The sequence below is a fragment of the Apteryx rowi genome, unplaced genomic scaffold (genome assembly GCF_003343035.1).
Source record: "Apteryx rowi isolate R43461 unplaced genomic scaffold, aptRow1 scaffold_193, whole genome shotgun sequence".
In the NCBI taxonomy this organism is placed as follows: domain Eukaryota; kingdom Metazoa; phylum Chordata; class Aves; order Apterygiformes; family Apterygidae; genus Apteryx; species Apteryx rowi.
The window spans coordinates 43,160-58,888 of NW_020448230.1; the positions used below are offsets into that span (position 1 = coordinate 43,160).

At 40.0% G+C, this 15,729-nt stretch overlaps 1 protein-coding gene across 1 annotated transcript in view; it reads right to left on the minus strand.

The window, feature by feature from the left end:
- Positions 1-2,344: 2,344 nt before the first annotated feature.
- Positions 2,345-15,729, minus strand: part of PCNX2 (pecanex 2) — a 166,362-nt gene continuing 152,977 nt past the window's right edge. The window contains exons 31-36 of the mRNA XM_026062780.1: positions 15,438-15,582; positions 14,050-14,280; positions 13,425-13,699; positions 12,159-12,343; positions 7,631-8,079; positions 2,345-5,542 (exon numbers count right to left, since the gene is read on the minus strand). Of these exons, the coding sequence (XP_025918565.1) occupies positions 5,369-5,542; positions 7,631-8,079; positions 12,159-12,343; positions 13,425-13,699; positions 14,050-14,280; positions 15,438-15,582 (1,459 nt within the window). The 3' untranslated portion in view covers positions 2,345-5,368. The remainder of the gene's footprint in view (positions 5,543-7,630; positions 8,080-12,158; positions 12,344-13,424; positions 13,700-14,049; positions 14,281-15,437; positions 15,583-15,729) is intronic.

The following is a 15,729-nucleotide window of genomic DNA, read 5'->3' on the forward strand; positions in this document are numbered from 1 at the left end:
ATATTTGGAAAGCCTTAAGAGCACTATAACAACAAACAGCATTCGCAATTACCCTGATGGGCTAATTTTACTAATAGCACACATTTAGTGAAAATAACCTCTGATGCACCAGCAAGATTCCAGATGACAACATTAGTGCACCTGCAGGTTTTAATTGGTGCAAAAAAGGGGAGAATATGAGGTACCAATTATTCTCTCCAAGCCTGAGAATCAAGGATATTTTTGGCAAGGAGGTTTGTAATTCCAACATAAAATTGCACACAGCATGGCATAAACAGGGCCTGCATTATTTGTCTTGCATTAGACCGTTTTTGACTTGTAAAACTAAAAGAAGGCTGAATAAGAGAGGTGAATGTTTAACACTGGACCTACTGCAAAGTTAATTATAAGTAGTATGTCTGTCTTGCAGATTTAAGGATGTACAAGCACTAGTGAAACGTAATTAAATACCAACTCCCAATCCAGAGAGGAATCTAAAAATGGCACAGATTGGGTAGTTAAGAAATATGTATTGATGAGATGATTATTGCATGCTGGAGAATTTTACTGGTAACTCTAATCTTCTAAAATGAGCTGCATAGAATTCAGCTAATCTTGAACTTAAATTCCCCAGCAAGAGAGGAGCAGTCAGTAGGTGGGCTGGAGCAAAATGCGGATGCTGTTTCTTGCTTTATTCTAATGTTGTTTTTTTAAAAAAAAAAAAGCTGTGAATGACATTGCAAGGACTCCTAAGAACTTGATGGTTTCAGAATGTCATAGATACTGAGAATATCTGGCAGTCTTGGCAGGGGAAAAAGAATTGCAATGGTAGGTAAGTCCTTTGCTAACGTTTGTCTTAAATGCAATGTGATGTCAAGATTTTCTGTCTTATAGAAATGAAGTGAGGCTCTTTAACGAGAAACTCCAGTTCTTCACATATAATAGGTTTGTAAGACACCTCAAAATAGAGGGAACAGCAGGACCTCCAGCATTTGTAGCTTGGGATGAACAGAAATGACCTTTGTAAATGCTATCTGACACTGTTTGCTACTTGCTGTGGTAGGGAGCAGCTGGGCTGAAGGCCAGCCTGGGGGCTTGCCAGCATACCTGGAGGATGGGAGCAGTTCAGCAGCCTGTGATTGGCTTTGGGAGAATGTTACTGAAATCTATTGACCAGATCTTCTGGCCATGTTTCACCCTTAAGAGCTTAGCACCTGGCTTTTACAGAATGATATAAACAAGAGCCAATTAGTGAAAAGAAAGGTTTTGGAAAACAAAATGAGAAGGGGGCAGCTATCCCGCATTTAATGCGAAGGCTGAAGTACTGTATTTGTGCTTGTTTTACCATATACTCATTATACTCCTTCCTGCAGCCTGCTGTACAGTAGGTACACTGCTCTGTTGTTCTGAGGGCCAGCACTGAGCCAGCCATTGAGCATAAAACCACTCACAATATTTCTTTTCAGCTGTGGTGATGTAATCTGGGGGTCAGATAGGGCCTCCTCCTTTCTGACATTTCTGTGAAAAAAATCACATGTACTGACTGCTCTGGTGGATTGAGTGCTTGATTTACTCAAAGGATGAGTAGAGCCTGCTAGCAAGATGGGAATATCACTGATTTCAGGCTTCAGAAACAAAAAGGTTCAGAACTGGCTGAACGTACATCAAGCAGGCTTCTTTCTTCGGTGCCTGCTGAGTAAGTGGCCTCTCTAACCATTGTAGCTCTGGAAAAAATCAAGCATAGCACCTGAATCTTCAAAACTGACACACACTGGAACTGCATATAAGAGGTACTTACATGTTAGTCAGGGCCATCCTTCATGTGTCACGCCTATGGTACAGATCAAACGTAATGTTTGCAAACTGTTCAAGCTGAATAAATTTAGGACCAAGTTTAACAATGGGTTTAGCCACCATGAAACCTTTCAGTGCAGCATCTGACTTAAAAGGTGCCTCTGCTTTGTATGCAGAGCCCCAGACTGCCTGATAAATGGAGTCCCTGAGGGGTCATGGACAAATGCCCACCTTGCAACTCAAACAATCTTGTGTGAGGTGAGTGTCAAACTATTYAGGGCTTTCAAGAATAAACAAAGTATGTCTAAAGCTTTTGCTTATCTATAGACATTAGTGTTGAAAATGTAGGCTCCTATGGACTTTGATACGTTTTAGTGCTACGCAGAGTAGTTCTGAGGATCTTACTGTTGAAATTAGGACCTGCCTAAAAGTTAAATACCCATTTGTAAGCTTTGTGTGCATTGGAGCCTTACATGCGTTTCCTGTCACCTACAGAGCAAGAGGGGTCTATCTCTGCTTCAGTTATGATAGGGTAGTTACCTGATGTGTGGAGTTTTTTGTTTGTTTTGGGTTTTTTTGTTCTTGTTTTAATCACAAACTATGTTTACTCAATACAACCTCTTACCTGATTCCAGGTTTTATAATTTCTAACCATCACATTTGCTTATTCTGTAAGATTGGCCCATATTTAAAAACATTGAAAATAGCAGTAGTCTTATGCGTACCAGCAGACTCTCTCCAAAATTACGAAGAAATGTAACAATTGGGAGCAGGTTTATTCTGTCATCTTGGGTGATGGGTTTTTGTTCTTGTTTTTTTTGTAATTGATACTGTCAGTGGTCAGTCTTTTCTTTTTCAATGCAGCATGCTTCAATAACAACTTCAAAACAAAACAAACTGTAAGACCTGGATATTAGAAGTAACTAGTTACTTTAGAAGAAGTCCAGTCTCAAACTGTTTGAATCTTTGGTTGGATCCTGTTCTTCTCTGCTTGTGTGCTGTGCACAAACAAGGAGTTAGGACATGCCTTCTCTGGTGGTAGCAGGAGTCTGGGCTTTACTGCATGTACCTGTCCTCAAGGAGTGGTGCTCCAGGGTTTGGTGGCCTGAACTAAGACAAGACCTGAGAGGTGGCTGCATTTCCTTAGGGTGCAGTAACAAAGGCTCTGGAGCCAGGAGAGCCTCTGACAGAAGAAGGGGGAAGATGTTCCTGTTGTCACGGGGCCTCTGTCAGTGGTAACTGGGCCCAGCAGTTTGCCAGAGGAAGAGGTTGTGCAGCTGTTTCCTAATCTGGTTTAGTTTGCCTAAATTAGATTCATAGGACAATTTAGGTTGGATGGAACTACTGGAAGTCCAAGTTAGTTAATTTTGATGGAAATTAATTCAAATTTAAGTTAGAGCTTTGAAAATTAGAGGCCTAAGTGAGGATAACTTAATATGGAAGAGTTCAGCATACCTGGAGGATGGGAACAGTTTGTGATGAATTCTTTATTTATAAAATTCTGCAGCTGACTGCCTTCCCTTCCCCCATGCATGGCAGCATTTAGGAAGACAAACTGGTGATGGTTTATCATAATAGACTGCAGTGTAAAATCTGACCAGCACATCAGCATTACCTGTAGCAGAAGCCCCACAGGCAGATGTGGGACAGCTGTTGGGAAGAGCCCACCACCTATCTGTATAATGTCCATCTGTCATTTGTAATGGAGAATACGTAGCACTCCACTGGCAAGGTGGTGAGAGAGTAATACCTGCCAGAAGTGGTCAGAAAAGAGCAGCTGAATTCAGTTTCCTCTTTCACACCACACCTGGATGCAGGAGACAACACTAGTAGTGTCTAAACCACACTCTGATGCATCTTGACCATGTGTCTTAGAGGCCATACATTAATACTCTGCTTTTGCCTTTGTGAACATGAGCAGGGATTTGCCTAGCTCATGCAGAGCTTTATAAATAAAGAATTCATCACGATGTGAGGTGAAAGAAAAGCAGTAAATTTCTCAATTTCATAAATCAGAAAGCAAGTAAAAGTAATTCAAAATAAAAAAGAAAACCCAAAAACTGCTGCCACACAAAACATACTTGGATCACTTTATTTTCACTAGATGTTATTTAGTTCTACTACTTATAATATTGTGTGGCACAGTAGGAAGCTCAGAATGCAACAGTGCATTGTCTAAAGGTAATGAGACTTAGCTACAGCATTTCTTGTTAAATCTTTCTTGTTAATTGGGACAAGATAGCCTGGCTGCAGATTTTCCTGATGAGAATTAGTAACAATCTATGGTAGTTGCAGTAAAGAGGAACAGCAAGACACTGATAGCTGCAAATTTTTTAACTAAAAAAAGAATGAGGAGAATGCACACAAATGTGTGTGTGTGCATGTATACGTTGTAGTACAGCAAGGATTTGTTGTAGCCTTTTGCCCTCCAAAATAGTCATACATTCCTGTAAATCAGTGTTTCTCAAACTTTGTGAAAGTGTGACCTCCCTCTTTGCTACATTTGTCTTCATGCAACTATTAAATTGGCAGCAGCTCAGTCCCTCTGGGGGAGGCAAATCAGAATGCTCTGTAATTACTGGCTATAAGTGTTTGTGGACACTGAACTGTGTCCCATGATTAAAGGCAGTTAGCTGTTACCTTCCTGATGCAAACACTTGCAGACAATAATTATAGCCTGCTTTACACTTTTGTGTCCTTGAGGAGGATTCCTTTGGGCCCTTTTGCAACTCCCAAAGGGGCTGCTGCCCAGAATTTGAGAGACACTGCTGTAAACCAAACAGGAGCATGAGATTATACGTAAGAGCAGCTGTTTCTGCAAAGCTGCTTTCTTTGCAAATAAGGGGCACCATATGCTTTGTGAAGGCTTTCCATGCACTGGCTACTTTCTTTTCTCAAACTTGACTTTTGTTAATCTGTGTAGCGTGGTTCTGTCACACAATATTTCAATATGGCTGCATGCAGTATATCAATCTGTGATGCTAAGTTGCTGTTCATGATTATCACCTGCATAACATGTTAAAGAAAAATAAAGATTTGCTTTTGAAGAAAAAACAAGATTTAACTCTGTTGTTACAGTACATATTGTACTGTCCTTTTATGTATTCATTGCTTCTGTTCAAAGTTGCCATTTGTTATACATTATATATCAAATGCCAGTTATTTCACATGCAATCAGCTGTTTAATTATGGCAAGGAAGAGATATCTTGTGTGCTTTTCACTGAGTTGTATTAATATTTCCCATTGTATTCACTCTTGATTCCAACCGTTACAAATTTTTTAAGCTTTTCTAAGTTCCACCACAAATGTGTCAACACCTCTGCAGGGGAAGGAATGTCAAATAAATTGTATTTATTGTTCTAGGATTTACAAGGACCTGAGATGAAGTGGCACTGTTTTTTGTTAGGACATCTTTCARCCCCCTCTGTGCCAAGGCCTTTAGCTGGAGAACATCTAGTATTCTTGCTTAGAAGTTAGAAAAATAAAGATTTGGAGGTTGCTTGTTAAATTTGAAAGAACTTAAACCCACCTGCAGCTCCTTGACCTAACTGTCTTTCTTTAAGAAGCATGTGGCCCTTGCTCTAGGAATAGTCCTTATTGCTCTTCAGACAGACTTTGCTGAGATGCTGTGTCTTCCAGGGCCATATCTTCTTGGCTGGCCCTTCTGCACTCCAGGTTCTGACTCATGAATATGGCACAGGTAGGGCCTGCATCTCTTCGGGGTCTGGAGTCTGTAGCATCGGTTGTTTCGCAGGTCTCAGTGAGTTGCTTTAAAGAAAGAGAGAGTCAACTAGTTTAGGGAATTTCTAAGTTACACTTCACCTATGTTTTGAAGTGACAGGTGAAAAAGTTAAAAAATTTAGGAATGTCATCCTGTGAAACTGCATGGGGTTCTTAACATGCATTATTCACAAGAGACTTCTGAAGAGTGAACAGGTACTTGTCTCAGTGTAATAATGCACAAATTTGGAAGGAAAAGCAGACTAGGAGATAGAGGTATAATACCACAGATGTACATGTACATAAGAGCTATAGCATAATTTGCATGGAAAAGGACTTCCGGAGGTCATCCAGGCCAGTGCTCTGCTCCAAGCAGGGCTATCTTTTAAGTTAGACCAAGTTGCTCTGGGACTAGCTTTATACACCAAATTTTAAATTCAGCATACAAAGAAACCTTTTCATCATAACTGAATACAATTATCAGTTTGCAAAGGTTACATTCAGTGTTACCCGACTGTAAGAAGTCCATTTCTATATAAGCTTTCCAGAAGCATGCAGCTTAAATATAATGCTTCCTTCTTACCACTCCCAAACAAATATGCACCTGGACTCTGAGCAGTTACTTTGGCCAGGACTTGCCTCATCTAAATGTGACCATGTTAGTCTAAGCATATCATCTAGGTCATCAGTCATTGGCAGAGAGAGACAAGTCTTTCAGAGGAAGCTTTCCTCCTGACAGCTGTAAAGATGAACTGAATTGTCCTCTCCAGTGAGCACAAAGGCCACACCGACAACCTACTGAGACTTCATTCCAAAATTTTAGATGGCTTAAAGTTAGATGAGGTGAATCCCACCATTACTACCCTATATTGCAAACTGGCTGAATTCTTGCAAATTAGACTGCAAACTCTTGAGAACTGGAATTATGCTGTGACATCTCATGTGTTCAGCTGTATATGTAGAAGTATCATTAATGCTCATTAGAGTAGGACTGGGCCCAGATGAGTAATTTTCAGTCAACTTTTGTTGAAGTTAATGGCAAACTCATCTTCAGTGGACTGTACTGTACATGATACTTTTGGGGCTGAAAGCAAAATATACACAGGCTAAGGAGCTTTTTTCACTTGAGGTTGGACAATTTTTTGAGACTTAGTTAAGTTATACACAGTTCAGAAACATATTAGCAGAAAAGTGTTTTGGATTTCCCATCTCCACGGTTTTGCCCTGCTGATCATTTGATTTCCATTTTGCTAGGCCAAATGTGAAAGTCGTAGTTACGTTGTAACTCAGGCTCTAATTGCAGCCACCCTTTTTCTCTAATGACTGCTTTCTTATGTTACTGCTCTGTAGTGTCGAGGTGAAAGTTTCAAAATTCAGGAAAGCAACTGATCATAACCAAAGTTAAATAAATACAGCTAAGCAGGCAATAAAACAATAACACTACTATGTGTGCTGAGTTTTCCAGGGAAGATGGGAGTAGAACTGGAAGCCTACTGGGAAGTAGGCTGGAAATTTTTGTGCAATATTTTTCTGTTAGAAAATGCTGATTCATAAAGCATGCAGGTTTCCTTAAAGACTTTTTCATTTCCTTTTGGAAGTGTTTCCTAAAGACTTCCTTTGAGTAACCCTTTCAACAACAAGGCTTTCAGGTCCTGGATCAAATTTCTGGTCAGAGAGAGAGAGAGAGAAGACAACTGCATTGTTCAGTGGGAGCCATTCTTTGTACAAATAATTAATTCCTGGGTAGGCAAGCAAGAAAGAGACTATTTAGTCTGCTGATGGAGGTACTCATCAGCTGGGCTGCATAAAATTTGGAAACTTAAGGTCCTGATCTAAGTAAAATGAAGAGGGTTTGCCAGCTCAGGTGCATGCTTAACAGCCAGTCTGTCATTTATTTATGAATACACCTCTCTCACGCTCTCTCATACACACACAAATAGTGAACAGTCTCATTTTCATTGTGATGCAAAATCCAAAACAAGTACCAAAATCCTGATATTGTTTTAGAAAAGGAATGACTATTTTCTGACCAGTGAGAAGGAAGAAACGAAACAGTGGTGAAGACGGTTCAAAGACCTGATACGAGGGCAGCACAGTAGCTCATGGTTAGTACTGCTACTTATAGTTCAGCCTTACCCGAGCTGCTTGACTCGCTGCTCTGGCAGATGGACCCATGGCAATATTCATGCTGCTGGATGACTGAGTGTCACTGGTGTTACCTCCGTCTGCAGCTGAGAGCCCAGAAATCACCAAAGCGCTTGAAAAACTTCTCTTGCCAAACAGCAGGCTGAGAGTTGAGCTGGTGGAAGAGGCCAGACTGGACCTAAGCATTGCTGCAGCTTGGTCCTGCACAGTCAGCTGGCCAGCAACAGGAACAGCAGGGGATTGAGAAAACACAGATGTTGCCGAGTTGTGGAGTGACAGCTGACTACTAGAAAGCCTTTGGGCAATTTCGTGGGCAGATGTAGATGTTTGGATGAAAGGCTGGCGGCTTTCTACGATTGGTCCGGAGTGACTTGAAACAGGGGGCCTTTGGTTTAAAGCAGTGTGTGCCTGGACAGACTGACTCCTGAGTTTTCTCCTGCCTTTAAAAGAGAAATAATTAATATATTTAAGTGCTCTCTTCAGTGGCATCCTGATGAAGTCCATGCTGTTGACCTTGTCCAGTGCATATGTGTCACTATTTGGCCAAGAACCAAGTGACATTTTGTCAGCATTACCAGAACCACAAAAATTAGAAATTGCTTAACCTGTTAACCTATTAATCTGTTTTTTCCACTACAATGGTTCTGGCCTTYGGTCAGAATAGATCCAGTGGTTCTGCACTGGGTCATAAGAGAGGGGATGAGAGGAGAACCCAGGGAAACTATTCTCATCACAGGCTCACACCTATTCTGCCAAGCACATTTTAACCTGCCTGTTGAATGACTGAGCATAGTATTGCTGTAACTCTACTCCTCCTTGACAACATCACTAACTTAGGCGATGCTGAATATTCACTTTAAATGGCTTGGTATAACTTAATTGCAAAAATAAAACAAAAGTCTGTAAATTAAAACAAAACCACATCAAAAAGAATTATTCCTGCATACTGGAATTTGGAATTTGAGACTTCAGCCAAGTGGACACCACAGAATTCAAGCCACATCATTGAAAGTTTTTTAGACTAATAGTGGAACTGAGTTCTAAGAGTGAGATGATGCTTACAGTATAACACAGATGCCACATCTACTTCAGGCAATCTATGAGAGGTCTAAATGAGACCCACATAAACACGTTTACATCAACACCTTATGTCATTCAAACAACCCATTTCTGTCTTTCTTATGCTTGCCTAGTTATATAGATATAGAATGAAAAATAAATCAACTTAGCCAGTGAAACTACCAAGTACCTGCTTGCACCCAGTCACTCTGCAAATCACATGCAGCAGGCTGGCACGTTCAGCAAATACCCAGTCATGTGAGTGCCTGCCTAGCTTTTTGCTTTCCAGGAAACCCCAGACATTAACACAAGCTGGCATTTTGATTTCCTAGCTGTGGGGCAGAGAGTTGATACCAGAAAAATCTGTTGAGACCCATCAGTGCAGAAACAAGTTTTGCTGGCAGGCATTCCCAGGTTGTTGGCATTTTTTTTTTCCTTTCATTTTTCCCAATACCTGAACTATGGAGGGGAGGGAAACACTGAAACTCCTCCAGATACTGAGATTTTGCAGACATAAAGCAATAGAAAGCTCACACTGTCTTCTAGAAATACGATTGCTTGCTGAATTCATGAGAATTCCAGTAATGTAGGATTTCATATCCAAACTGTTTACATTATATAACTGAAACATACTGTTTTACATCCACCCATCTACTTTCCAGAGGCTGGTATCATTAGCCCCATTTTGCAGATGCTGAAGCAAAGAGGATTTAGGTAACTTTGCACAGAGTCAGATGGCAGAGTTGGTCCATAACCTCACTGGAGCTGCTTAGCTGGAATAAAATCTGATTGGTTTGGCAAGCACTGGACACTTTTCCACCCCATTTACAATATATCATTATTTCTACTTTTATACTCAGGACAATAAAAAGTAATTTTCTTAAGATGGCATGCAAAGCAGCATCCCCTGTAATAAGAGCCCCAAGATCTCTGAGAGCAACAGGACATTGCTGCTGCATGCTGCTTCACAAGCATACTCTGCACTTTAAACCCAGCGAGTAGGGAGGGCACGTGCTGTAATCAGAGTCAGGCCTGGCCACCACACTGGCATCCATTTGCAATTCTGACCTCCCCAGAGATTCAGTTTGTTCAGACTCTGGGGTTTYGGTTAAGTGCTTTGGTTTCTAGGTCTGATGGTTATTTTAATATGTTACCATTTGAAATAAGAAGAGCAGATTGGAATTAAGAACGGAGGGGCTGTGAGTGTTAGTTTGTTCAAGGGCTATCGTGGCCAAACATCTGTTCGTGATTTAAACTGCCAAGCTGACCGCTGTCCAAAAGTATTCTATATTCATCCCAAATGCAGTGGTTAGAGCACTGGATAGGAGACCACCCATATCTACACATAAATAACTCTGTCCCTGAAAATACTTAGGAAACAAAGCCTGTTCTATAAACTGCATCATGAAATAAGGACAATTTGGGGGTGAACCTCACACATTTCCAATGCTTCTGATTTTGGTTGCATTTTTATATATGACTTTAATTGCATTTTGCAGACTCAGTGGCACCAGGCTGCAAAATGAAATATGAAATATGAAAATATTAAATGCACTTGATTCTTAGATTATGAGTCTAGAAGGGATGACTGTGATCATCTAGTCTGCCATGCTATATAACATGGGCGATAGTACTAATTAATAATACCATACAGAAATTAATTCCAGGAAGTTCTATTATTTTTAAGAAATGCAGCCAACATTTCCAGTCATGGAGAATCCATCTTAACCCTTAGCCACTTGTTTCACTGGTTTTTACCCTCACTGTTAAAAATGCGCACTTGATTTCACATCTGAATTTGCTTAGCTTTGTTATATCTAAATCTACTAGAACCAACTATCTCGGTCAGCTTTTGGTGCCCAGGACATATTTTCCAGATCTTTGATCATTTTTGTGACTCTTCTTTGAACTCTTTAAAAATTAGCAATATCCTTCTTAAATTAGGGCATTAGGACTGTGCATGATAGGCCAACAGTTTCCTAAACCAACATCAAATTGACAGATGTATATTACTCAGGTCACCCTGTTCATTCTTTTTGTTAAAACTGGCATAGTGTAAGTTTTTCCCTGTCCTCTGGTATTGCCTTAGTGGTCTGATACTGAAGATCAAACAGAGCTTTTTAAACAGCTCTTTTAAAAACATTCTTGCATGAGAGTTATTTGGATTTGCTCAATTAAGCATATAGCTTTGATAGCTGCTCTTTAATGTTCTTTGTAGCTGTTAGGATGGAAAGAACTATTTCATCATCAGATGCTAAAACTGTATCATCTGGATTTTTCCCCAAATACAAAACAGATGTGTTCTTTTCTCATTTCTACCTTATCAACAATTCTACCTTTTTATATAGTGATGGATCAGGACTATTGTTATGATTTCTGTTTCTAATATTCTTAAAAAATAAATAGCAACAAAATCACTTTCATCTTACTGTCCCTAATGCTGCTAGCTGGAAATTTCTCCTTGTTCCTTTCCCTTTCTCTATCAATTGTCTCTCAGAGCCGAATGCTGATTTACATTTGCTGTTTTCCACGTCCTTGCATTTGTTGTGCATTTCTTCATTTTATCTCAAAGTCAGGTTGCTTTTTCTTAACTAAGTGTGACCTTCTCTCTTGATTGTGGGTTTTTTTAGGCATCCAATGCATTCTTTTAAACAATTCACAATTAACTTTCATTATTGTATGGGATGCTCAGGTTTATTATTTTACAATTAAGTTTGCCATTTTGATTACTGCAATGTCAAATTATGAGTATGCACATGGGAATTCCTCGAAAGCTAGACTCAATTAAAAGCAGCAGTTATTTTATTCTTATAATGTGATTTATATTCATGGCAAGATTTTCTCCAGTCCTGTCCATTATTTTTAATGATAGGTCAAAACGATCTAACAGGAAACAAGGAAGTATCATACCCCTCTAGTTCTGTGCTTTAATGTATACAATAATACCACAACCGTAACGTAAAGCCACTTAACTTTCAACAAATCCTAATCCCTTAGTGATAAGTCTTATGGTGATCCACTAGCAAACTTAACATATATTTCCAATGTAAAGTTCAGTAGTTCTATCTTGTAACTACATTTGAAGTAATTTTAGACCCATAATGTAATATAAGAAGAGCGTTCAGCTGTTAACTGACAGACTGACAACATGACAACATTTAATTTTTTTTCTGATAATTGCTGTATAGATTCAATGAGTTATTTTCTATTTATTCTCCACATACACTGATGAACAGCCAAGCCAATTCCTCAAGTAAATTGTTGTAGTCCTTCTAAGATAATTAAGGCTTTTGCATAGTTTCAGTTCTGCTATTCCCAGTCAACACTCAACAGTAAGCAGAGGTTCATTGTGTTAGAGGCGCTCTGCATCACACATGTAGACTCCTTCCCATCTCTGTTTCTCATTCTGCCATTGTTAGTGACAAGACTATAAAGAAAGCCAAGTAAATTGTGTAAATACCTGCATGCTGGTGGACCTCCTGCGATGCAGCCTGCAACTGAGGTGTTCCGTTTCTGGTGTGCTGCGAGCTATTGCTCTGGCTTGAATTACCTGTGGAATTGCTGCTGGACGAAGACCCGCCTCTGCTATCCACCTCTTCAGCGTTACCTCTGTCGTGGTGAGCTGCATGACAGTCCTTCCGCATTCTGTGTGCAGGAACAAACACATGGTTGGCTATTTATTATGCATGAGAATTTGTGCCTCCAGTGATAGGTCTCCTCAGAATAGAAATGTCTGACTTGTACTTTTCTGAAAGTCAGAAATGTCTGACTTTCTCATGCCACTGCAGGTCTTTTGACATTTTATGGGATCACGAAGATGACAGCATGGTAAGCTTAGCTGGGACAAAATTGTATTGTGATCCTACCCAAATCATTCCTTCTCTGTGTTAAGTGGCTTAAGCCCTGCAAGACCTTAGCGCACTTCATCTAATGTCAAACTGGGTTTCTAAAGATCAGCTTCCACATGAGGTAACCAAGCAGTTCATTCCCAAGAGGTCTGGGAATGAACTGCATACGGGGAAAGCAACACATTAAACACTCAGGTATCTTCATATTTTAGCATACATCTTAGTGTGCAAGCTGGCTGCCACTGAACTGTCCCCTGTCTCTCTTCAACAGTCACAGTAGCAATAGGGCAGGTGCAGGTAGGGGGGAATGAGCCAGAATGAGTTACTGCTGTATGAAAAGTGCCCATAAGAATGAGAGGTGGAAAGTATCAGATACTGATGGAGCATACCCAGGGGAGCCAGGCACTAGTAAGTGCATTTTTAGATGTGTTTTGGTCAGGAACAATGATTTGGGCCTGATAATCTAAACTGCCAAAGCTTTGAAGCATGCCCCACCAAAACCTTTACTCATGTTCTGAAATGTCAGTTATACAAAAGATACCCTTATTTACAAGGAATAAGCAGTAAAATTCTCCTTAAAAAGGGAAATGTCTGTTGTGCTAAGTGATTTGATAATGACGCATGTCTAACACACAGAAAGCTCTACTTAAATGCCATTAATGAGTTAATGAATTTGCTTTCTGCCACATATGTAAGGCTTTTATTTTGCTTTTATTTTATTTATATTATAAATAAAAAGTATATATATATTGCATTGGTTGCAATTTTTTTTTATTCATTGGTAACAGTATGGAATTACTTTTTTTAACAGAAAATACAGTGGAACTAAGACTGTACGGTCTCTGTCCTGCATATCATGACCAAAATTTAACACCTACCTTAACCATTTGGATCTGAACCACTTTTTAATGTTGTCCAGACTGACAGGTCCCCCCCAAATGTTCCTCAGTTGGCTGTGTGTTCCAAGGTACGAGGTGGTTAAAGGGGAAACGTACATTGGATATCCCAGTGGCTGATCACATGAAGAATTAATTAAGTTCCGCAAGACCTGTTTATTATTCTGGATGCTTCCTCTTTCCGGGTTACGATTGCGTAAGAAAATCAGTTCCTGCTGCTGTCCAGCCCAAAGCCCTCTGACACACTCCTTGTTCACCTACAGTTAGGTAAGAAAAGTTTGGATCATGTGAAAACATATGCTACTAAAGATACAGAACTATGTGATATAGGTAGGATGGCAGTATCCATGTGCATGCACGTCATGTCTTTGTACCAGCAGCTTTCATGAACCTTTCCAACTACTCCCTGGTTAAGCCTCGAATGTTATTTCTGATATGCAACTTAAGGGTGCGAAATGGAAGTGAACTGAACAGAGCTCCACTTCTGGCCTCCAGTCGCTACTCTGATTACTATAATCAACCTCCTCCTTTTGGCCAGTTTATTGAGAAATAATATCTGTAACTACAGCCCTACATTACTGGAATATTAGAAAGGTGGCATAGGTACCTTGATAACCTTGAAGCTCAAGTAGCTTTTGTGGAGCATGATAACTTTATATTCATCTGCTCCTTCATCTACCACGTGTCTCAGGGTTAGCAGCTCTTCTCTGTTGGAGAGTACAGCACTGCGCCAGGCCGGGTCCCCYTCATGACAAATCACCACCTTTTCCTCAAAAGATTGGATTGCTTCATATAAAACTGCTGGGTCCTCATACTCATCTGGGCAGGTGAACTGGTCCTGGTAGTAAATGAAGAAGTATTAGAATGGTCAGGCATCTTTGTGTAAACTGGTCCCCAAAATGACTTAACATTCTCTACAGTGTTTGTTGGGGGAGGTAGAACAATTAATTTCTTGGTAATACAGAGAGATACAATTTTGTATCTACAATTTTTTGTATCAGGTTTTAACTTGATCTTACCTCTCTACTGGACAAGCACACTCAGAGAATGACATTTAGCCACTCTCTTTTTGTAATGTGGGAAATCAGAGGAGCTTCTGGGTAAGCTGGAGGGAGATCAGAATTACCCGGGACATTCTACAGTTCATGTGGAAATCCTTATTTTTATTCATGAAAAAACAGCAACAAGAACACAGACTGGGAATCCATCAGCAGATATCACAACATTGTGTGACTTCTTTATCTGCCACACAGCAACAGTGCCAGTGATAACATTCATAAAACTATTTTGTCAAATTCTCTTATATTAATTCACTGCTGTTCCATTTCAGTTCCACTACAGAGCAATTACCAATATGTCATACATTATGAAAATGTATGGTATTAGATAATGTGCAGCACAGAGCAAGAGCAAGATCAACTCCAAGCCATACAAGAGTTGACCTGGAGAAACTGGAGTGACTTCAATGGAGGTGTGCCAGACTTTTACAGCTGAAAACAAAACAGGTCCAGAAACAGCATGACATACTCAAACAGCTGTGACACAAGCCCTTCAAACAAGTATTCCTCTCAACTGTGTCTTTTAGTATACGGAATAGCATTACACATGTATTGCCCATCATAAAATGATTGATAAATTAGCAATAAGATTAGTCTAATGAATATAACTATTTTCAATCTAGAAACCATCTTTATAATATCTATGCAAATAAAACATGACATGACTGGCAGTTTTGTTTTTATGAAAAATACTGGGTCAAGGCCTGGAATATAAATTATTTTTAAATGGGGAGCTAAGGGGTACGAAAAGAGTATAAGTGAAAGAACGTAAGCTAAGCAATTGCTGAACTTTCCCATTTCCATTAAGGAAGTTTCTCAGAATAAAGCAACAGCACTTTGCATTTCCCTCCCATTTCTTCTTCGGACAGGTTCTGAGGTTTCCAATATTTACTTAGGAAAACAAATGCAATAGTAAAAGTAATTAAAAAAAAACCACCTGATGCAGCTTCAGAGACATTCTGATTGCTGGGGCAACAACCTTGTGCAGTAGATCCATGTCTGCAAAGACCCACTCATCTTTGGCTGTTATTCGAAAGTCTCCTTTGAACAGTGCATGGAGGCCATAAAGAAAAGAATCTAAACTGTAAGAGAAAAACAGTAATTATTCCCCAAATGTCACACTAACCCACGTCCCTGCAAGCTGTCAGCCACGTGCTGAGCGGCACACGCAGGTCGCCAGTGCCCTCGCGGAGCCGAGAATGGAGCACGGTGCTGCCAGGGGTCTGCTG